The sequence below is a fragment of the Paramisgurnus dabryanus genome, chromosome 2, assembly GCF_030506205.2.
Source record: "Paramisgurnus dabryanus chromosome 2, PD_genome_1.1, whole genome shotgun sequence".
Taxonomy (NCBI): Eukaryota; Metazoa; Chordata; class Actinopteri; order Cypriniformes; family Cobitidae; genus Paramisgurnus; species Paramisgurnus dabryanus.
This window is the reverse complement of record NC_133338.1, coordinates 46,181,998-46,198,665: the sequence shown is the minus strand read 5'-3', so window position 1 is coordinate 46,198,665 and position 16,668 is coordinate 46,181,998. Positions and strand designations below refer to the sequence as shown.

At 41.1% G+C, this 16,668-nt stretch overlaps 2 protein-coding genes and 1 long non-coding RNA gene across 3 annotated transcripts; 2 read left to right on the top strand and 1 right to left on the bottom strand.

Annotated features, from left to right (window-relative positions):
- The first annotated feature begins 3,062 nt into the window (after positions 1-3,062).
- On the top strand, positions 3,063-6,569 carry LOC135778499 (uncharacterized). The gene is made up of 2 exons (XM_065288860.2): positions 3,063-3,277; positions 3,785-6,569. The coding sequence occupies exon 2, from the start codon at positions 3,969-3,971 to the stop codon at positions 6,567-6,569; it is 2,601 nt and encodes an 866-aa protein (XP_065144932.1). The 5' UTR covers positions 3,063-3,277; positions 3,785-3,968.
- A 17-nt stretch (positions 6,570-6,586) lies between these two features.
- On the top strand, positions 6,587-10,545 carry LOC135778561 (uncharacterized). Its single transcript, XM_065288943.2, has 2 exons — positions 6,587-9,994; positions 10,502-10,545. Exon 1 carries the CDS (start codon positions 7,390-7,392, stop codon positions 9,733-9,735), a length of 2,346 nt encoding a protein of 781 aa, XP_065145015.1. The 5' UTR covers positions 6,587-7,389; the 3' UTR covers positions 9,736-9,994; positions 10,502-10,545.
- An 852-nt stretch (positions 10,546-11,397) lies between these two features.
- LOC135778903 (uncharacterized) lies at positions 11,398-14,780 on the bottom strand. Its single transcript, XR_010544648.2, has 5 exons — positions 14,719-14,780; positions 14,096-14,190; positions 12,918-13,048; positions 12,776-12,835; positions 11,398-12,246 (listed from the first exon to the last, which is right to left on the bottom strand). It is a non-coding gene; the product is annotated as an uncharacterized lncRNA (long non-coding RNA).
- Positions 14,781-16,668: the final 1,888 nt, after the last annotated feature.

The window sequence follows — 16,668 nt, the reverse complement described above, 5'->3', positions numbered from 1 at the left end:
TTTAGCTGTACACCTTGCCACACAGCAGCTTTTATGTATTATTCTGTTTTTAATTTTAATCTGTAAATAAGTTTTTATAAGCTGTCAAAAAAGTAGCCATTTAGAGGACACTGGGTCTCATTCAGTAAGCATGCGTACGCACAAATTTGTTCGTAAAATGTGTGTACGGACGTTTTAACTTACAAATCATGATTCAACAAAAACTTTCATACTACAATTAATTTGAAATGTATACAAAAACATAAGAACAACTTAGACCACATGTACCCAATAATCATGAACAAGGAAATTGTTAGGAAGACACAAGACAGGAATCCCAGTGCAGAGGTATTTTATTCAGGACATGTATAAAATAGAAAAACACTAATGTCATCAGATAAATGGGCAAACACTTGGTAGATCAGTAGTATGTATAGAAGAAGACTCTCAGTGTCCGTGTGTGTGAAGAAGAGGTGAAGAGAAAACACTAGCGAAGCGGATCACAACAATCTCCTCAGGAGGGCTCACAATGTGGGAAACACAGCCGGGCTGTAGGACATCCACAACAGTCTGTCGACACAGACAAATTCCTGGCTGGCACGGAGAGAGAATCCTGTCGGGGCACAGAGAGAGAGAGAGAGAGAGAGATAAATGGACAAAGTCTTCAGCTGACGAAGCGCTGGACAGCGCTCTGCTTCTGATCAGCACAAGCCGTGGGACAGCGCTCGGAGAAACCACAGATGTAGAGAGCGCAAACTCGACTGTTGCCACACCAGTCGGGAAAACCAGACAGCAGTGATTGTAAAAATCCAGCAGCGAAGGGCGAAGACTGAGAAACTGATCCACAATGGAGAGACAACGGGGCAGGGAATCTAAAGGGGCAAAGGCAGCAGAGAGCACAGATGTTTTTCCAAAAATTACAAAGCTTGACAAGACAAGAACTCAGGGCCGGAGTGGGGCCACTTTTCAGCCCGGGAGTTTCAGGCCCAAGACCGGCCCACTTTTTCCATAGTGTTATTCCAAATTAGCATTTTTTTCAAATTGGATAAATAAAGCAACAGTTCAGCTCTTACTAGGCTATAGTTTTTATTAATATCATGGTTCAACAAATAAGGTAAAAGTTAAATAATATTTCACTTAAGATAAGAAGTTAACAAAAATATTCCTCTACACTCTAAAAAAGGCTGGGTTACTTTTTACCCATAATGGGTAAATATTGGACAGAACACATGCTGGGTTCAAATTTACCCAATGTTGGGTTGTTGTTATGCAACCATGGATTATAATAACCCAACAGGTGGGTTAAAACAACCCAGCACTGGGTCAATTTTAACCCAGCAGCGTGTTCTGTCCAATATATAAAATATATAAATAACCCAGCCCTTTTTAGAGTGTATTCCACAAGGAAAGGTTGATAAATTATTAGCATTGCTAATGCTATGAGGCCGATGATTAATGCAAATAGAAATATAAAAGTCCTAATTAAAAAAGAAAACAATTTGACAAAAAAAATATTGAATACAATATTGGTTAAATAGCATAACAAGTGATTTATAAGCTTTTTTAGGCTGGTCATTTTTACAAAAGGTGTTATAGGGTTCTGAACACAACCTGAGGGTTAAATAACTTTAATTCATGTTGTTTATTCATGGCCTCCTCATTTTCAGTGGGGGACTGCTCAGAAGCTGCTTGCATAATATTTGCAAAGGCTATGAATCGCCATGTATACACAAAAGGGTAATATTTTAACAAAAAAAATGTTTTGCTTGTAAATAGTTTGACAACGGTATTAGCCGAATAATTACGTTGCTAATGCTAATCATTACTAGGCTTATTTCTCTTTAAGTTACCTGTTGCCACTTTTGTTTGTCCTCTTGAAAATAAATCTGTAAGTTTGACACATTGGCAGCATCCTCCTCCAATGGATTTTTTTCTTCAACCTGTTTTTTACGCCCTCCTCCTCTCAGACGCGTATTGTTACGGTAGGGCCGGCCCAGCCTACCGGAGAAAAGTTTTCTTGGACGTGCTATGGACCGAACCAACTCTATGGGAGGGGAGGGGAAAACTCCCTCACATGGTACAGCCCATGCAGAGGCTGCGCGCTGCAGTGTCAATGCGAAACGTGTGAAGTGTCATTTAAGAGAAGGTAGACTCCCTAACGTGACAAATGTAAAAAAAAAAAAAACTCGACCGGCCCAAAAGTGAAGCGGCCCACCGGGAATTCTCCCGGTTCTCCCGATTACCCACCCCGGGCCTGCAAGAACTAGACAGAGCTAGCGGGCATGAACACACTAAGACGAACTTGCAAGGAACAGAGGAAACGAGGGGAATTTAAATCAAACCGGATGGGCAAATAATAAGGATCAGGTGTGGGACGCCGGTGAGAAGAGTCTGAGATAATGAGATCAACAGGTGGAAGGCGCGCACGCGTGGAGCTGTCAAAACACAAACACAACACAACACATAGTGAATCAAAGCAGCCAATAAGACCGAAATCATGACAGAAATAATATAAATTATATAACACAAATATATATTATAGGCAGAGCCGGACAGTAACGGAGTACATTTACTTGAGTACAGTATAATTTTGAGGGATCTGTACCTTACTCGAGTATCATTTTTGGGGAATACTCATGACTTTACTCAAGTACATTTGAGAAGTAAATATTGTACTCTTTACTCCACATTTCTATCCATAACTGTAAGACATCGTTACTTCTTCTAAAATATAAAGGAAAAATAAAAATCTCGGAAACCCTCAATTTGTTGTTTCCCTCTCTTAAACGTGATTGGATTGGGCAGGCCCCACTGATTGGGACAGCCTTTCAGCAATCACCTTCAGCTTTCCGCCAAAGTCACCATGGTCAAATTTAGATAAGAGACGAAACAATGGATGAAGACGCAGCAGGTCCATCCCAGGAATGTGACAACCCGTGGCCCCACTTTGACTATTTTAATTTAAGTTAATGATAGTTTTCGCTTCAAGTGTTTGCCGTGTTTACCAAAACCAAACTTCATCACCGCGCCTACAAAAAATCAATATCAATCATCTCAAGTGGTTCAACGTGCACTGTGACGAAGGACGACCCCTTTCAGGCAGATAGACCTGTCTGCGTGAGAATCAGCCAATCAGGAGCGTCATTGCGCTCTGCGACCAGCGGAAGCGGACAGGTTAAGTTTCAGTTTCGAAAGCTCAAAAGAGAGCGCTGACGTTGGAATACTGTGCAGTTAATAAATAATATAAGAGAGTGTTGCTGTTCTTAAGAGTTTTAGTAATGTGTGCGTGCAACTACCAGTAAGTAAAACTGATGTTTGTCATCACAATAATGTTACGCTAATGCTATGTTAATGCACTTTGATCATTTCGTTGCATGTAGTGGCATGTTATAATATAATGGCGGAGCCTCGTGCTACCCGTGCGTATATATAGAATGCTAAATATTAACGTAGGTGGTTCTTTGGAAACCTTATGTATGTTTAGTACATTTGCACAATGTGTAATGTTTATAATAAGGAGGAATTCTTTAGTTCATGATTATTATATGTTAATCTGCATTCAGTATATTGTGTATTTTGTAGTTAATGTTCGAAAGATACGTTTAAGGGATGTAGTGTATTAAAGCCTGTTTAGTGTATTTGCTTAGTGATAAGCATTTATTATGGCACTACATTTAAAGGTTTCATATATAACAAATTATAATTTAATTCTTGATTGTGTTTGCTTTATTATACCTGTTAAATATTTGACATTATAGAGCCTACGTTTTACTGATATATATATATTCCTGTATCTCTGTTTCAGAACCACACACAAATACTTTCTTTAATAAAACATCCTAAAGAGAACATCTTGTCAGCATTCTGATCAATGCTCCGTGGTGGCTGCAACCATTAAAGGACCACTCAATTATACAGTCCTTACCAATCACCATAACAAATTGGTCCTTCGAGCCGGATACGTGTGGTCATCGTGGGATTGTTTAGAGATGTTCTCGGATCAGTATACACGCCCAGCAGATGCACGACCCCGCCGAGAAGTCCGGCGACCAGCCTGGATGGAAGACTATGACATCCCTCCCCAAGCATTGCAGCAGCCCTCTCATTTGCCTCCGCAAACATCTAATCTGCCAGAGCAACAGCAGCCTTATGACAGCATGGTTAGATTTCCAGAGAGACACGCCAGGATGACGCCTCTCACACCCCGACTGCTGCATGAGGATGGGAAGGTCATACAGGGAGCAGAGGCTGCCTATTCCCGTCAGTTTGAGTATTCAGCACCCCTCTATGAGAGTACGCCTGCCTCGACCCGATCGAGGCCTGCCCCAGAAACCGCGCCTGAGGTCCTAGAAGCTCTTCATAAGTTGAGGGAAGATAATCAGAGGCTACAGCAACAGTTAATGGACATGCACAGGCGACTGGACGCCCGAAGTTCCCAACCAAACGTACCAGCACTGCAACAGACAGCCCCTTCTCCTTTCCCTACATCAGCTCCCCCTCAACAGCAGTACAACATAGAGCAGGATGGCGCCCCATATCAAACTAGGCCAATACTGCCACCTGCACGAGTTGGTGGTCATACTCTGCCTCCCGATGATGATGACTGGCCACTGCCACCTCCCCCAATAGTAGACAACACTTATCAGCCACCATCACAGGACCTTATGGCAGAGCTCATAACAGCACTGAGGGACATTAAGACGACACGTCTGCAGGAGTCTCCTAATCGCCTTGAACCACCTTCTCCAGCGCGACCACAGACACCAGGGTATTGTGTGCCCTACACCCCACAAAGATGTGAGTCGCTGCCCGAAGAGTTGCAACCCTCCCCCCACCATGAGCTAGTATACCGTGGGCCTAAGCCCACAATCCCGGTATTTGCCAAAGGAGATCCGAGAGAGTTTGCCAGACTTAAGATCGCTCTGGAGAACTTACTGCCTGTGGATGCTACAGAGCGCTTTAAATATCAGATCCTGGTGGATCACCTGAAGTATGAGGAGGCACTGTTAATAGCGGATTCCTACACCAACTCACTGCGACCCTATACTGACACCATGACAAGTTTAATTGAGCATTATGGACAGCCTCAGCAGCTAGCGCTCAGAAAAATTGCTGATCTAATGGAGGCCCCTAATATACCACGTGGTGACACCAGTGGGTTTAAGCTGTTCGCCCTGAAAGTAAGAGCACTCGTGGGGCTGTTAGACCAGCTTGGAGACAGTGGAAAGACTGAGCTTCACTGTGGTTCACATGTGACACGGCTGCTGTCCAAACTGCCACACGATATACGGGCTGAATTCAAGAGGTTTCTGTACCCAATGCGTGTAACAATTCCAAGCCTCTTGCACTTCTCTGACTGGCTTGACTACGAGCTGAAGATGCAGGAGACAGTGTATGAGCCTCTAACTAGTGAAAACAAAGGCAGAGCAGGACCAAGGGTAGACCGCCGCCGTGAGTCTAAGAGTGGCAAGAATACCAACATTATGCTTACCACGGACCAACCCGAGAGCACACTGACAGAAGAGAAAGCCTTATCTAGCACCAAGCAGCCAGAGAGGACAGCATACTGCCCGTACTGCTCTAACACACAACACTTCTTAGATAAGTGTTCAAACTTTGCACAGCTTACAGTGGAACAGATAACAGCATGGATTAAGACCAACAAGAGGTGCTGGCGATGCGGTCGCTCACATCAGGCTGCACAGTGCCGCTTAAAGATCACATGTCACAAGTGTAAAGGTAGACATCTGCAAGCTTTGCATGAAGTGAATATAAAACCTGCAGCTGAGGATACATCTTGCCTTATCAGCACAACTAATGAAGTTCTGTATGTAGACCGGCGGGCGGGATGCAGCCAGGTCCTACTGAAAGTGAGCAAAGTGCTGCTGCGCAATGGTGAACACACCTTGGAGACATATGCTATCCTTGATGATGGTTCGGAGCGGACCATTCTCCTCTCTGCAGCAGCGCAGAGCCTCAAGCTTACTGGTGAACCTGAAAATCTGATCCTCAGAACTGTTCGGCAAGATATCAGGGTTCTGCACGGCACTGCAGTGTCATTCTCTATCTCTCCAGTAGACCATCCAAAGAAGTCCTTCAAGATATACAGAGCATTCACTGCTGATCAACTCGGTCTGGCTGAGCACACTTACTCAATGAAGGCACTTCAGAGGAAGTATAAACATTTAAGAGGCCTCCCTTTCCAGACGATTAACAAAGTGCAACCCCTGCTGTTAATCGGTTCAGATTATACACACTTAATCACTCCGGTGGAGCCTGTGCGTTTGGGACCCCACGGGGGACCAGCCGCGGTGAAGACAAAGTTGGGCTGGACACTTCAAGGGCCGACCAGGTACACCAAGCAACAGGCAACATCACAACAGTGTCTGCACATCTCCACCCTCTCATCCACTAGCGAGCTTCTACAGAGTGTAGAGAGATTGTGGCAGCTGGATGTTCTGCCTTACAGGAGTGAAAAGCTCGTCACACGCTCCAGGCAGGATCAGGAAGCAGTCCGCCTGCTGGAGGCGAAGACTAAACGAGTAGAGGTTGATGGATTCAGCGCTACGCTACTCCCCTCCTCAGAGTGAAGAACATGCCACTGCTTCAGGCACCTAAGGAGGCTGTGCTAGCTAATCTCCGCAGTACAGAGAAGCGTCTGCTGCGAGACCCTCAAAGAGCAGCAGCATACTGTGCAGAGATTGGAAAGCTGGAAAATGCGGGCTATGCTGTTAAAGTGTCAGGAGAAGAGCTGAGCAAAGCAGCTGAGTCCTGGTTCATCCCACATCACATGGTGAGCCACAACGAAAAGAACAGAATTGTGTTCAACTGTTCCTACACGTATAAAGATAAAAACCTCAACAATCTGCTATTGCCTGGGCCCACCTTAAGTTCCAGTTTACTGGGTGTACTGCTGCGCTTCAGAGAGCATGCTATTGCTATCAGCAGTGATATCAAGGGCATGTTCCACCAGGTGAGGCTGCTCCCGGAAGACAAGCCCTTGCTGCGCTTCCTGTGGCGAGACCTGAATACAGAGGAACCACCTAACATCTATACATGGCAAGTTCTTCCATTTGGCACCACATGTAGCCCCTGTTGTGCAACGTTTGCGCTGCAGAAACATGTGTTAGACCACAGCCAGCCAGGTGAGGATGTTCGAGTGTCGATAGAACGATCCTTTTATGTGGATAATTGTCTGCAAAGCCTCACATCTGTTGAAGAAGCCCATCACCTGGTCGATAAACTGACTTCACTGTTGGCTACAGGTGGATTTGAGTTACGCCAGTGGGCCAGTAACAACCCGGAAGTCATCAGTCATCTGCCCAAAGAAGCAAGATCTGAGAGCAGTGAGTTGTGGCTCAATGAGTCAGGCACTGACCCACAGGAGCTCGCCCTTGGACTCCGCTGGTTATGCATTCAGACACCTTAAGGTATAAATACCGTATGCTGGACAAAACTACACCCACCATGCGAAATATATACCGAGTTCTGTCACGCCTTTATGATCCCTTGGGATTTATAGTCCCCTTTACCACGCGGGCCAAAGTTCTGGTGCAGCACTTGTGGGATAAACAGAGAGACTGGGATGACCCGTCACTACCTGAGGATGTGCTGCAGTCATGGCTGACGTGGGAAGAAGAATTGGAGCATCTCTCCCAGATAATACTGCCTCGCTGCTATGTGAGCCTTGAGATGGACAGTTCAAACCACCAGAGAGACCTACACATCTTTGCTGATGCGTCAGAGAAGGCATATGGCTCAGTGGCATATTTGCGGACGGAGAGTTCACACGGCAGTGCAGAGGTCTCTTTTGTTGCTGCCAGGTCTAGGGTGGCCCCGAAGAAGCAGCAATCAATACCCAGACTGGAGTTGTGTGCTGCTCTGACAGCTGCACAGCTAGCTGCCCTATTGCAAAGAGAGTTGACAGTTAATATCCGCAATGTTGTCTTCTGGACAGACTCCACAACAGTACTCGCATGGCTCCAGTCCGATTCCTGTCGGTACAAGGTATTTGTGGGAACACGTGTAGCCGAAATCCAGGAGCTGACTGATGTCCGGGCCTGGAGATATGTGGATTCTGTTAATAACCCAGCCGATGACATTACGCGGGGAAAATCACTGCTGGAACTGGCCAGTAAGACCAGATGGAGTCAGGGCCCTGCCTTCTTACAACAGTCACCTAAAGTCTGGCCTACACAGCCAGCCACAGAGGTAACAGAGGATCCTGTTGAGCTGCGAAAACCCACTATTTGCTATCTCACTACAGGCATACAGACTTCTCTGCTACCAAATGCTGATCAATTTTCCTCTTTTAGAGCGCTGATAGAAGCGGTTGCACAATCGAGCACTGTGTCATCAGGGAGCCCAGTCAGTCTTTCTGCCGATGATTACCAAGAAGCAGAGAGAGAAGTATTGAGACGAGCTCAGCAGGACAGCTTTCCTGAAGAGTTTAGTCTCTTGAGTACCAGTAAGCCAGTAGCTGCCAACAGTAGGCTGATCTCTCTTGCTCCAGAGTACGACAAGACTCTTAGACTCATACGGGTTGGAGGAAGGCTTCGCCGCAGTGAACAGCTAGAGCTAGATTCTATTCACCCAGTGGTCCTGGACCATCGGCATAAAGTGACCCAGCTCATCATCCAGGACATGGACAAAAGCCTCCGCCATCCAGGATCAGAGCGCCTTTTCGCAGAGCTGCGGCGCAAATACTGGATTCTGCATGGACGTGAAGCTGTTAAGCGCCATCAGCACTCCTGTCCTGACTGCCAAAGATGGAGAGCCTCTCCTGTAGTACCCAAGATGGCAGACCTCCCACAGTCAAGACTACAGCTGCTGAAGCCCCCATTCTTCTCTACGGGCATGGACTGCTTCGGACCTTTCACAGTGAGGGTTGGTCGTCGCCATGAGAAGAGATGGGGCATACTATTTAAATGTCTGACGACGCGCGCTGTGCATGTGGATGTTCTGTCCAGCATGGACTCTGATTCCTTTTTGATGGCTCTCCGCCGTTTCATTGCACGAAGGGGTAAGCCAGCAGAGCTCCGGTCCGACCAGGGCACTAATTTTAAGGGAGGTGAAAGAGAACTCCAAGAGGCCTTCAGGTCATTACACCCCACAATCCAGACTCATCTGGCTAAACACCAGATTAGGTTTCAGTTTAACCCCCCAAGCGCACCACACTTTGGAGGCGTCTGGGAGAGAGAAGTGAGGTCTGTGAAAGCTGCACTGTATGCCACCATCCAATCACAGACGGTACCTGAAGAGGTCCTGCGGACGGTACTTATTGAAGTGGAAGGGATTTTAAATTCTAAACCACTGGGTTATGTGTCAACAGATGTGGCTGATGTTGACCCAGTTACCCCCAACTTGCTCCTCATGGGGCGGCTCGACCCCTCTTTACCACAGGCTGTGTATGCTGAGTCTGAGCTCCTGAGTCGCCATCGCTGGAGACATTCTCAGGTGTTAGCCGACCAGTTTTGGTCCCACTTTATACGACACTACCTCCCGACTCTTCAGACTCGCTCCAAGTGGCACAAGGACCCTGCACAGCTGCAAACTGGAACCATAGTCATGGTGGTGGACCCACAGCTGCCAAGAGCACAGTGGCCTTTAGGTCATGTCACGGAGGTCATTACAGGAACTGATGGAAGAGTCAGGACTGCAGTAGTTAAAGTCAAGGACAAACTCTACACAAGGCCTGTTGCTCGCCTGGTAGCTCTGCCTGCCATACCAGACAGTGATACGATCAGTCCTTCTTAGAGTAGCAAATATAGTGTAACATATTTGGGGGCGGCTGTGACGAAGGACGACCCCTTTCAGGCAGATAGACCTGTCTGCGTGAGAATCAGCCAATCAGGAGCGTCATTGCGCTCTGCGACCAGCGGAAGCGGACAGGTTAAGTTTCAGTTTCGAAAGCTCAAAAGAGAGCGCTGACGTTGGAATACTGTGCAGTTAATAAATAATATAAGAGAGTGTTGCTGTTCTTAAGAGTTTTAGTAATGTGTGCGTGCAACTACCAGTAAGTAAAACTGATGTTTGTCATCACAATAATGTTACGCTAATGCTATGTTAATGCACTTTGATCATTTCGTTGCATGTAGTGGCATGTTATAATATAATGGCGGAGCCTCGTGCTACCCGTGCGTATATATAGAATGCTAAATATTAACGTAGGTGGTTCTTTGGAAACCTTATGTATGTTTAGTACATTTGCACAATGTGTAATGTTTATAATAAGGAGGAATTCTTTAGTTCATGATTATTATATGTTAATCTGCATTCAGTATATTGTGTATTTTGTAGTTAATGTTCGAAAGATACGTTTAAGGGATGTAGTGTATTAAAGCCTGTTTAGTGTATTTGCTTAGTGATAAGCATTTATTATGGCACTACATTTAAAGGTTTCATATATAACAAATTATAATTTAATTCTTGATTGTGTTTGCTTTATTATACCTGTTAAATATTTGACATTATAGAGCCTACGTTTTACTGATATATATATATTCCTGTATCTCTGTTTCAGAACCACACACAAATACTTTCTTTAATAAAACATCCTAAAGAGAACATCTTGTCAGCATTCTGATCAATGCTCCGTGGTGGCTGCAACCATTAAAGGACCACTCAATTATACAGTCCTTACCAATCACCATAACATGCACTGTGGGAGTAGTAATGCAATATTTAGAAAATGTATTCTTGTACTCTTGATACTCAAGTACTTTTAAAAACAAGTACTTCAGTACTTTTACTTAAGTAGACATCTAATTTAACTTGTCCTTGAGTAAAATTTAGCAAGGGGTATCTGTACTTTTACTCAAGTAATGAAGCTGTGTACTCTGTCCACCTGTCCATTATAGGAAAAAATATAAATAATAAACACAGATATATATTACAGGGTTCTTTTTTCTTGTTCATGATTATTGTACATGTGTGGTCTAAGTTGTTCTTACGTTTTTGCAAACATTTAGAAGAAATTTTAGTATGAAAGTTTTTGTTGAATCATGATTTGTAAGTTAAAAGTTTGTACCCACATTTTACGAACAAATTTGTGCGTACGCATGCTGTATGCTGATCAGATAGGCTACACTCTTAAAAAAAATGGTTCTATATCGGACCAGAAATGGTTCTATCACCCGCTTCATATATGGAACCCCCAAATGGTTCGACATAGAACCACTTACATGGGTTCATTAAAATGAACCCCAAATGGTTCTTTGAATCAAAGTTAGATGGTTCTATTTAGAACCATTAAAGGTTCTTTATTATTATGAGTAATTTATTATTGAAAATAAATTATAACCGATCCAGAAAATTATAAAAGTTTACTATTTATTAATTGTATTATACAGAAATCTGTATCTATAATCTATAAAAATGACTTAAAATCACATCTCTTTATTCTGTATTAGACAGCAAAACTTTAGTTTACATTTAAAATGTCTCATTTCATTCAACCATTTAGTTATTTAATTATTTCCATTAAGCATTTTCACTTTTTAATAAACATACATACGTTTATATATTATATATAAATAAAAAAATATATTAGTATTATATCTCACAATCTAAAATGACAGATACCCAGTTAACATTACAATTAGATCAAGTAAAAAGTTGTACAAGTAAGGGATAATGTATTGGCAGCATGTCATCACAGAAAAAAGCCCCAACAGTTTCTTCAGGACAAATGTCACGAACACATTTAATCATTTATAAATTTAATGTCGGATATGTAATTAATAGACATTGATATTTAATTTTTGTGTAATATAAAACTGTACCTGTCAAAATGATTTGCAGCATTGGAGTTTTTAGTTTTGAGCAGTAGTAGAATGTCACGACTGGCCAATCAGAATCTAGCATTTTAGAGAACCGTGTAATAAGAAATGGTTAATGTAACACATAAGATCAACACAAAGTTGCACAAACAGTCAATATATGATCAACATGAGTTATCACCTTAGCATGACAAATAACTACACAGACTTCTTATAGAAAGGGATTCCGTTCTTGGGAGTTTGTAAACAACAGTCTTCAAAAACACCCACACTGATGTGCACTGCTTAGTAAAATTAATGTCCAAAACATAAAAAAAAAAGTTTAAAACATATCAACATCACCAAGGAGGGTGTATTGCTGGAGTGACTGTCTGTCAAAAACAATGACTGCTTGATGGCAGAGATCGCCATCTTCCAATCCAAGGACAAATGGGAATGGTTTTGTCACATCAGGCTCTCAGAAGAATGCAACCATGTTGGTCCCAACCTGTTGAAAACAGACAAAACACTTGTTAGAATGCAGGCAAAGACTCTAAATGCATGATGCAGCATTATTATACAAAACCAAACAATTCATATTTCATACACACAAATGTAGTGTCTAGTTTAATTGTAATGAAATGTATAAATTTCTGTTTTATTTCAATAACCTTAAAATATACTCTTTGTTCATGCCAAGAACTCAGATTCACAGTAATTTCAGATTCTGCCACGTCACTTTACCTGGCAGTAAGCCCAATTTTTTTGATTTTGCAACAAACTGCATACTTGCCCTTATTACTTAATATAGCCAACACTTTATTAGCATATATTATGTAATGAATACATGGCTGATCATTAACGTTTGTCCCTAAAGTTAATGTTTTGGATGTGCGAGTGAAAGACAATTTTTCTTGTCCGAGTTTTAACTCTATTCGTACTTGTAAACATGTCTTCTTGCTAGTTCACAAACAAAATATTAAATGTTTTAGGTTAAATGCTTGCAAAGCAAAGTGTGCAATACTTCCATTACTTACATAGACTTAAGATTTTCTTCCCACTTTTGTAGACAGGAGTTGGAATATCATCATGGGGTTCTGTAGAGATAAATGTTTAGGTTAAATTAGTAACTTTATTGTCATAATACACAGCAAACAACTATTGTATTCCCAAGTGTACCTGGAGGTGATTTGTTGATGCTCCTGGTTCTTGGCTGGGAAGTGCAGGATTCTGTCTGGAAAATGCAATGCCCAAGTTTCAAATAGCTTTTCGGCATGGTCAGGAAATAACACAGAGAAGTCTGGTGAACTCTGAAAATGACAAATCATGCATTCATTTTCAATAAAACTTTAATGTAAATTTATGCGATAATGAATGCTATATGTGCTAGCTTGTCAGTGAACTACGGCATGTAGTTAACGGTGCTTCACCTGTTTTCAGATTATGGCAATTTACTACTAATCACAGAACCGGCTTTACCGATTAGATAGGCTTGACAATTTTATACAATTAAAGAGATAGTTGGGCCAAAAATGATATTAAACCCATGAATTACTCACCTCCAAGCCGTCCAAGATGCATATGTCCATCGTTTTTCAGACAAACACATTTTCAGTTATTTTAGAAAATGTTTTAGATCTTTCAGTTAATCAAATGTAAAGTTATGGGGTCCACTCTTTCAAGTCCAAAAATATTTGCATCCTTCCTTCACAAAATAAATCCATATGGCTCCACGATAATAAACAAAGGCCTTCTGAGGGTAATCCGTGCAGTGTTGTTGTAGAAATATAACAAAAATAACTAGCTTCTGCTAATGGCGCCATCTTGGTCGCGTCCGCATTTAAGATGAGAGCTGTCCTGAATACAGAGGAGTCTTGGATGGCAGTATTACCGGAAGCTAGTTATTTTTGTTTATAAAGTTTAAATATAGATATTTCTACAACAAAACGGCGCGGGTTACCCTCAGAAGACCTTTGTTTATCATCGTGGAGCCGTTTGGATTTCTTTTGTGAAGGATGGATGCACATTTTTTGGACGTGAAGGAGTGGACCCCGTAACTTTACATTTGATTAACTGAAAGATCTAAAACATTTTCTAAAATAACTCAAAATGTGTTTGTCAAAAAAATGATGGACATATGCATTTTGAATGGCTTGGGGGTGAGTAAATCATGAATTTAATATAATTTTTGGGTGAACTATTCCTTTAATCGTGCAACCTTACATACCACTTTTGAAAATGACATACTCACAGCAAAATAAGCAGGGATTCTTAATAAAGAAATGCTTTGATATGCCTCATTGTAATATCAACATATCACTTTAAATAATAAAAAAACAAGTGCATTTTCATGTTACCTGTAAATAACTTTGTAAAAGCTGGTATCAGAACCTCAAAGTTACATTGTTTTAGCTTCTCCAGGAAAAAATATCCATCTTTTATCCATCAGGGTCTGTGGAAAAGAGCCAAAACTGTGATTTAAGTGGGGCATCATCAAAAACATTTGACAAAGATAAATGTCTGTAACTTACACAGACCAAATGAGAGTTCACAATATGTGACCCTGTCTGTGAACTCAAGGCTAAAGTTTCATGATCTAAACATGATATTAAAAGCATCAGTTTGATTTCAACTTTTACAACAAACGATTATTTATTTAAAACGTACACGTTTCTTCCTCATATTAAAGTTATCTGTTTTAAACTGAATTTCTAAACCATTAGAATACGTTACATTGTAACGTTTCTAAAATTATTAAAACAAGCCATGTTTTAGACATATTTCATAAAACGTTTGATCAAACGAAATATTTAAATCATTTAAAAGCAAGCATAAACATCGTTTAGATTTACTGGGCATTACAGACTAGCCAACGGAAGCTAATAAAACTAGTTTAATAACAGTTATGTCATGTGAACCATCATTTTGCATACTTTTGCATTCAGAAATAGTTTAAATGATTAAAAACAATGATACAAACCTTTTCCTTCAAATAAATCAGAAATAAGTCGATGAAAAACTGTTCATGAATCCTGAGGTAAAATCCCGCGTCAAGTATCCTTGCAGTGAGAGCCAGGAGTTCAGCTGAGCTGACGCGTCTGTGTGGGGGGATGGGAGGAGTTCTCGCTGGGGAAGAACAACACTGACACCCGGTGGTCACGCCGGTAACATTCCGACTTTGTGTAATTAAACTTTAAAATTGGTGTTCACTTTACAAACCGACTGCAAATTTGAACATTATACATATATATTCTCGCCTGAACTTATGTTTAAAATACATTTTGTGGACTAGAGAAAGTAATATTGAGAAACAGCTATGTATCTATTAAGCTGGCTCTGCTTCAAAATTACCCAACATATAACCCAACAAGCTCATCTTCGCTTATGGTGCAACGCATATATACGCCGCCAGAGGGCACTTTTGCGATTATTTGTTTTTAATGCCCCTTCAGGTTAAATTAAACATTGACAATATAGAATGTACAAAATAAAGAAAACACCTGGTTATTCACCAAAACCGCAAACTGCACTGTAAGTTTCATGCTAATGTACAAACTTGCATAAAAAAGCTCACAGGAAATAAATCATACAATAAATATGAATAGCCTATTTGTTGACTCTCTCTTTATTTGACCACAGCTTATTGACACAAAAAGGTTTGTGAATGAGTTGTGTAGGTTTGTAAATGAGTTGTGTAGGTCTGTAATTATTGTGTAATCTTTTGTTTACACTTCAGTCACAAACGTGAATTATAGAACCATTTTAATAAAATGGGTTCTTTGCCCTCCAAGGGCTCTACAGGTATATGGAACCCTTTTTTTGGTAAAAGGTTCTATTGGCCAAGTAAAGAACCCTATGGTTCTATATAGAACCTCAAGGAACCTTTTTTTTTTAGAGTGTAATATAATCCAGTTTAAGAAAAAACTTCTGATTTATTTTATTCCTTTTTTAAACACTATCATTATCAAACTACAGGTTTCAGCCACAGTCAACCAGAAGGCCCAACACCAACACAAGACCCATCTGCCAAGAAATCTTTCAAATCTTTTTGTATGAAAGAAATCAAGTAGCCATATAGAGGACACTGTATGCTTATCAGATTTACTAATTGTAAGAATCATCTTATTTGATACTGTCTGTGAAATGCAGGCTAAATTGATTTCACATTTCAAGCATTGACATGACCTACTCAGTCAATATTAAATATCTAGGTTATAATTCATACAATGTTCTTGAAAGATTTTATAGAAAACAGTAACTCACAAATAAAGACTTTCTATGGTTTTCACATCGAAGTGCAATAAATGTTTTAGGAAAAGCATTTTCAGGTAAATTTACTAATCAAAATATATTATTTTGCATTTCTATGCGTTTGTTTATCAGTTTCACAGATCTTGTTCCCTATTGTTTTTTTGGGACAAAGATACAGTTTAACTAAAGCCTTTCCTTTTTTTTAAGATGTTATTATAAGTGGTTATCAAGTGTTAGAAGTATCTGGTTGTGCTTCTGCTATTAAACATGTTTCCTCTTTGCAGGTGCCATTTTGCTTATAAACGTAAACATTTTAAACTACAAAATATTTTGTGTATTTGTTAGGTTTTGAGTATTTAAATCTAAATTAATATTTAATAAAAGTAGGCCTACAGTATATCATACAGAATGTATCATGAATGTATCATCCATCCTCTGATGGCTACTTCCAGCAGAATAATGCACCATGTCACAAAGCTCAAATCATTTCAAATGAGTTTCTTGAACATGACAATGAGTTCACTGTACTAAAATGGCCCCCACAGTCACCAGATCTCAACCCAATAGAGCATCTTTGGGATGTGGTGGAACAGGAGCTTCGTGCCCCTGATGTGCACCCCACAAATCTCCAACTGCAAGATGCTATCCTATCAATATGGGCCAACTTTTCTAAAGAATG

What these genes read in the sequence shown, in the direction of transcription:
- LOC135778499 (XM_065288860.2), top strand. Translation starts at nt 3,969, where the DNA reads ATGTTCTCGGATCAGTATACACGCCCAGCAGATGCACGACCCCGCCGA.
- LOC135778561 (XM_065288943.2), top strand. Translation starts at nt 7,390, where the DNA reads ATGCATTCAGACACCTTAAGGTATAAATACCGTATGCTGGACAAAACT.